Source organism: Phocoena phocoena, chromosome 4, assembly GCF_963924675.1.
Source record: "Phocoena phocoena chromosome 4, mPhoPho1.1, whole genome shotgun sequence".
Classification (NCBI taxonomy): Eukaryota; Metazoa; Chordata; class Mammalia; order Artiodactyla; family Phocoenidae; genus Phocoena; species Phocoena phocoena.
In genome coordinates, this window is record NC_089222.1 from 42,362,277 (window position 1) to 42,369,677 (window position 7,401).

A 7,401-nucleotide genomic window follows, 5' to 3' on the forward strand; every position below is an offset into this window, starting at 1 on the left:
CTCCTTCCACCAGCTCTTTTTCCTCTCCCTCTACAAGAACGGCATGTTCCAAACAGGCGTTGCCCTTCAGCTGGGACCCTGAGGTGAGAAGATACACACAGTATCCAAGGCTGGTAACCAGTAGCGTGCGGTGTGGATGAAAAGAACACATGGTTGTTGTCAACCTCTGAGATCTGGGAGCTGTTCTTGCAGCATAATCTGGCAAAGGCTAACATGCTGGGGTCACAGACTCAATGCTTACAGGCAAGCAAAGTAAATGAGTGAGGCAGAGAGCAGGTAAGACCACGGGGATGTGGCAGGGCTGTGGATGGCAGAAAAGCAGCTGCCTACGGTTAGGCTCTGTATTAAACTCTGTTACCAGTTAAAATAAAAGGTGCTATTCATGTGGTCAAACATCAGAGGCCAAGAGTTTAATAACACAGCTGACTAATACTACTTGAAAACAAACATGAAGTTAAAAACAAAAAATATAACGACCCAACCTCAATGTTTTTCATAATCGTTTAACTCTTTAGAGATCTTAAGCACCAACCTGTAGTTGAAAAGGAACAATCTTCTAAATGGCAATTACTCACGTTTTACTGCTTTTTTGGGTCTCATCTTAAAGTGAAGGGAAGTTATCTTTTATTTTAAAAGTTCTCCCTCTATAAATTATTTGACTTAGCTTCCCAAATACCAATATAAAGTTAGGCAAATTTGATCAAATCTAATCCTACCACAAAAATACCCACCACCTGTGTCTTAAAGAAAGTGACTCCCGGGGTGTGGGTGGTGGTGGTGGGATGAATTGGGAGATTGGGATTGATATGTATACATTAATATATATAAAATAACTAATAAGAAACTGCTGTATAAAAATAAATAAAATTAAAAAAAAAAAAAAGTGACTCCCGAGGGGTGGGTGGTGGTGGTGGGATGATTTGGGAGATTGGGATTGACATGTATACATTAATATGTATAAAATAGATAAATAATAAGAACCTGCTGTATAAAAATAAATAAAATTTTAAAAAAAGAAAGTGACTCCGTATGGATGGGAATTAGCAAGGGCATAGATGGATTCCACAGAGTATTTCATTTAATTGATTTTATTGTAACTGGATCAGGTCTGAGAGGAGGGAAATGGAAATAGCCTTGTTATCAAGAATCAAACATTATAATGTTTCTAATTGAAATTAAGCTTTTCTTATAGGAGAATTATAAATATATGAGTATTACAAGAGCTGACTATATATTTTCAAGTTCATATTTTCTGCCAACAGATTTGATCTTTCACCATCATGTAATCCAGAAGAAAGGAAATCACTTGTCCCGTATCAGGCATAATGGGAAATTGCACAATCCCAAGAATATGGGGGCAAGGAGTGCTTCTCTTGGACCAACTAGCAGGTCAAAGCTGACCTACATCACCACTCCTATGAAAAAACGTGCTTCTCCATGACATGGAAATCAGACTTGATTTTAGACCACATAGTAGGGCTTTCCTCTTGATGTGAAACTAATAACAATAGCAGCAGTGGTTTTTTTTTTTCTTTTTATTCTCAAACTGATTGTTAATTTAAAAAAAACACGGAGCAGGTAACAATACAACTTGAATCTTTAGTCTTCTCTTTCCAGCTCAAGCACTGAAATATGCCACTCCTTTCATAATATTCTGGCCATCACGTTCTCTCTTTTCTTTTTGGCTTCAGAGTCCTTTCCAAAAGGAAACATGCTGCCTGGCACTCTACATTACTCCTAATTTCCACGTGGAACAATGAGACAGATGAAGTGACATCTAAAAACACCAGGGATTATATTTTTAAAAACAAGACGATAATTTAGATCTTCTTGCTTTAATTCGTCTCTATATTACCACGAAGAAATATTTATCAAAGTTCAGGAGATTACTGATATGCAATAATGACCAATATCTACACATTAATGGAGCTATTCATAATAAACTCATCAGTGAAGTAACTGGAAAAGAAGTTTAAATATAGAGAGTGATTTTTCACTATTCTGTTTACACAGTATTGAAAAAACCATAACATTCAAACACCCATAAAAGTGCAAAACTTTAAGTAACATTAAATAATAATTGATAACTGAAATACTGCAACATCCTGAAGTATCTTCCGAATGACCAAAAAGAGATGAAATTTTGTTCAGCATAACTTCACTTGTTTTACACACAACTATATATTTTAAAAAACTGTAATCCATGTAAGATATACACAAAACCCTGAACTGACTAGATTGTTCAATGAATAATACTCCACACTGCTTTGTTATTATGGACAAATGAGCTTATAATTCAATGAAACCCACTTAAGAAGTTTTAATCTATAGAACGACACGGTCAAATTGTTTGGTCCTATGAGTTTTATTAACAGAAACCTCCCATTCCTTTATAAGATGTTTAATTCCTCTGAATATCACCTTTAAAAGGCCTGACTTGATTGTTGTCAAAATAAACCACAGGTCAAGTACAACCCTCCAGTCTCCAGCCTATAGCCTCTTCATGAGTTTCAGTTCCGTGTAAGCCACACAGTGACCTTCCCATGAGTTTTCCATTGGAGATTTCATAGTGTAACCTTAACGTTTTCCACAAAGTATCCCTCCCTTCTCTAGGCCTTGAGTAGAATGTCAAATTAATAATGGCATGTGGTGTTCCTTAGCATAACCTGCCAAAATGTGATAATTTCCTTGGAAGAAAAGCCATGGGCTGCAATCACGCGTCTGAGTTGACAGACATCCAAATGGATCCTATATAAAAAGAAAAGGTTGGTGTCTTCTGGAATATGAATGTCCACTTTTAATAAATTCAAACAGATCCCAACGTAAACATCTTCAAACTTGATGGGTTTTACGTGACTCATCATTTCATAGATTCTTGGCACCAAATCTCTGGACATTATATAACCCAACCCACTGCAGTAGGGAGGAAACACCTTGAAGGGATACTCCTGGTATGAAATATGGGTTTTTTGGTAAAATCCCCTATAAGAATAATTATCAATTAGAGGATAACCTGTGAAAAACTTCTCTGAGTGGTTTAAATTTAAGAGATACTTCACTAAATTGCCAGTATTGATGAAGACATCAGTGTCTGTCTTCATGATGTACCTGGCATTGGGGCAAAACTCAGTTACCCACCTAAATGCCATAATCGTTTTCAAGGTCAGGTTATTGTACGTGTCTAAAAAATCTTGTCTTATTATGTCGCCATAAAGGAGGTGTTCATCCTCTAAGGATAATGCTAACATTTTGTCTTCCCTTTCAGCCTGCTGGCCTAATAAGAAAAATGTGAGAACCTCATATCCCCACCAAGACTTCTTTTCACCCCAAGTAACTCTAATGGCCTGTCTGGCTTTCACATCTGAGGGGTGTGAGGTCACCAGGATGACCAGAAATGGGTTTTGATGAGAGCAGTTCGAATGCTCTCGAAGTGTGAAGCGGAAGTCTTGCCTGTAAATGGGCTCATACTCATAGAAGTACATCCAGTTCACGCGTTCTATCACATTGTAGTGGGGAAGACTGAGGTACCACATCACCAGGAAGCTCAGGAGTGACAGCAGCAGGAGGCTCCATTTCAGGGATCTCAGCGACATCCTACCCGGAAGAGTGGTCAGGAGCGCTGGGGCCATTCACAGCAACTCAGGAGCACGCGAGCCTCGGGTTCTGGAAGATTTATCAAAGACCTGCTTAGCATGCCACCACCCAAAACACATTTTCAAATGATACCTGATCATCTACTTAAGGAAGAAGAGTTGGGAGAACAAAAGCTCCAAAGCAAAACCAAAAATCCTGACCTGAATCTACTTAACTTCATTTAACTAGAAGCAAATGGATACCAACAACCAAAAGTATATTTCAGCTTTTTACATCAAGACCAATGTTAAAAACATATCCCCAATTATTTGAGGAAAATTAATACTTCTTGTTTGACCTAACTGTTGAAATAATTCTTTACTTCTTTTTCATAATGGTAGAGAAGCAGTTTGCTTTATTTTTTACTGTAGATTTATCTTGTAACTCCCCCATTACTCATCTTTTTCTGTCCCTCTGGATATCTAGAAGAAAATCATTAATGCAAAGAGATATTATCAGCAACATGTCCAAATAAACCGAGAGTCTTTCTCAGCTGTGTGATCTGATGTGAATTCTAGCAAATCCGGAGTAAGAAAAACCCAACAGCTACAATTATTCACAGTGACCTGCTTGATATGGGATGAGATAAAGGTGGAGATGCTTCCCCTGAAAGGTGAGGCCTCTAAACACAAGAAGGGTAACCATCTCTGGAGTTTTCAAATGCACAAGACTATGAAACAGCTTTTACCTGCCCAAAATACCACCCCAGCCCCCTTTCTACCTCACTAGCTGAACTCAATGCACAGTTTGGACAGCAAGTGCTTAAATTAAAGGCCTGCCCATAGTATGAGTTTTTGTGAGTTTCCCATTCTAATCTTACTCCCATCTAATCTAACTTCCCTGTTCAGAAATCCTGCACCAGATCAGAATCATGGGATGGAACCTCCTAGAACACTTGCTTCTACAGGGAACTTCTAGCTGAGACAAGAAAACTGAGCTAGGAGACACGGTGCATTCACGGTCGCAGCCTCAGCTCTGCTTTGGATCCCAAGGATAAGGTTGGTTTACAATTCGGGATCCCACAGGGCTTTGCTGGTGCCATGATCATGGGCCTCAGTCCAAAGACGTTCATATATACTAAGTGTTTACTAGAACTTCAACATCCACAGACTGCACCAGGCACTAAGGAGGCCAAAGGAAGAAGGAAATGGGAGGAGTGCAAATCCCAAGGCAACACGTAAACATGTCACAGCAATGTAGTACAGACTGTTTACGTCAAATGCTAAGGAACTTCAGAATGAGGGACAGATCAAGAACATGAAGGGCAGGTTGAGGAAGCTTCTGACCATGCCCTTTCACCCACAATCAACTGCGGGAGAGATCCTGGGAACCCAGAATTTGCTATGGAGGGCATACATTAATGTCACTATATGGAAAGGCTGGTCTACCAAGGGTTCTACCTTGGGGCAATCTTAGGTCTTTGGACATACAGTTCTTCTGCCTCTTAATACATATAAAAATGACAGGATCTCAAGACTCTTTGTCCTTTCCCTCTGGCCATATCTTACCTGCCCTGATTACTTCTTGCTACAATATCCTTTCCTACCTCTAATGTTTTTTATATTTTAAGTCACACAGTACAATGGAATGTTTCAGCAAACTCTCTAGTTCGGTTTCATGTATATGTGTCTTGCCTTTCCACTTATATTCTATGACCTTGTCGGAAAGAACATTTTTCTTTTGACAAGAGTCAAAGTACAAGACAGAGACCTACAGCAAGAGTGCAATGAACACTGACCTGTCTGATGTGCTATTTCTGTTTGTATAAACATAAAATGTAGGTCTATCCATCCCACCCCCATCCTCCTTTCTCCCCCTTACTAGCCTTACACAGCTAGCTCCCAGAAAAAGCTGAAACAAAATAGACCTAGAACGAGACTTATGGAAGGAATTAATATCTTCTTACACTTTCTCCTCATCTGGCTACTAGACACAGCACAATCCTAGGGAGCTCCATCTAATCTCAGCCATCGATGACCTGTACATTTATTACAACTGTTACCAAATGGCAGCTTTACGTCTCATTCTAACAAATTGGCACATTATAACACATTTCGGACAAATGGAAGGAAAGCATCTGAGTAAGGGGCTTCCTGTATAACTGCACACAGGCAATGGAGGCCCGGCTACTCTTCAATAACGGGAAGAACTCAAAAACAGCAAATCTTACTATAAAAGTTATCCTATATGCATTCTACAAGCCACAGTTCATAAATGTGAAATTGTGTCTGTAGTTATGATGTCTACTGCTTATGGGCCTACGAAGAAAATAAAGTAGCAGCAAAAAGAACAGGAGCTATCTATTCCAAAAGTGGGGGAAGGTCTTTCAAGGACTGGCTGGAACAGACTTCAGGTTACCCACAGCACAGGTGGCTCCAAAGGCAGAGACCAGAGCCCACGCCTAGTTCTGTCCTTTGCCAACCAGGGAGAGCTATGGGTATGTTATTGACTTCTGGAAGCCTCAGTTTCCTCATCTCTACAGAATGAAGATGTTAACACAGTGTGAATTAACAGATGGCCCGTGTTCTACCCTTTGCGGCTATTCCATCCTGTTTATGTTCACTAAATTGATTTTTATTGTCAAAAGGGATTATCCTAAAGAAATAATCTTGATGGATTCTTCTTACTTGATGAATGTTTCAAAGCGTCAAAAGATTTTATTTCTTACCTTCTTGATTTATTTCTTCTGAGTGAAAGACCTTCAATTTCATCGACTGAACATTCAGTAGCAAGTAGTCAAAAATAGTGCTTGAAATTTCTGTAAGATACGTAAGAAACTTAACAGCATCTACTTATGGGTCAGGGAATTAGACGTCAAAGAGGGGAATGGAACCCCTTCCCCATTCCAATTTCTTTCTGAACATATGCTGAAATAAAACGTTAAAAAAAGCCCACGAATCCACAGAATTCAGAGAGTTCATGGGTTCATCAGGGAAGAAGAGCACTTGGTATTCAAGACGTAAAACCTCTAAGTCCTCACGTCAGATGGTGTCTTACGACATCCTACCACAGTTCCACTTCCCTGGATAAAGAACTCAGGGTCACTAAAAAGAAGTGAAACACGAAACTTCTAAGAGACACTCTGCTGGTATCCTGTCTTTAATTCTCTGTTCCACACACATACACAGAAGGTAACCCTGACATGAGACTGTCAACTACCACCTCCCAATCCACTCCCTCCCCTTTGAACCTCTATCTCTACTTACAAATACCCAAGACACATTAGTAAACTGAAAACTATGAAGCACATCTCAATTCCTGCCATGCTTTAGGATGCTCATATATTGATTTTCATCAGTCAAATTTAAAAACCAGAACAGGATGTGACAAACAGGAAGGCACTGATATGTATCACTCCTTATACCAAAAACACTCCAAATGGATTAAAGATTCAAATGGGAGAAAAATAAACTGCTAGGAGTACAGACACACAAAATATACAAATGAACATTTAACAATTTTGAAGTGGGGAAGAACTTTTAGTTATCCCATCTAAGGAAACAACCCAGAACTCATAAAGGAAATTTTGATCAAATAAAAATTTCATAAAGTTCTTGAACAAGGTTGAAAAGCAAAAAAACAACGCGACAAAAAGCACAAACAAGGTTAAAAGATTTTTTAAAAAAACAGGGAAAAAATAAGATATTTATAATAATTTATAAGCCAAATAAGAGTTCATACAGCTTAATAAGAAATGGATGAATGCAAAAAGAGAATAAACAGCCAAAGGGGAAGTTCTCAAAAGAATTACAAATGAACGATAAAACA

General features: G+C 38.8%; 1 protein-coding gene across 1 annotated transcript; it reads right to left on the reverse strand.

The window, feature by feature from the left end:
• Positions 1–1,831: 1,831 nt before the first annotated feature.
• Positions 1,832–3,659, reverse strand: B3GALNT1 (beta-1,3-N-acetylgalactosaminyltransferase 1 (Globoside blood group)). The gene has a single exon (XM_065876466.1). The coding sequence runs from the start codon at positions 3,627–3,629 to the stop codon at positions 2,634–2,636; it is 996 nt and encodes a 331-aa protein (XP_065732538.1). The 5' UTR covers positions 3,630–3,659; the 3' UTR covers positions 1,832–2,633.
• Positions 3,660–7,401: the final 3,742 nt, after the last annotated feature.

Excerpts from the sequence above, each read along its gene's own strand:
- B3GALNT1 (XM_065876466.1), bottom strand. The coding sequence starts at position 3,629 with ATGGCCCCAGCGCTCCTGACCACTCTTCCGGGTAGGATGTCGCTGAGA.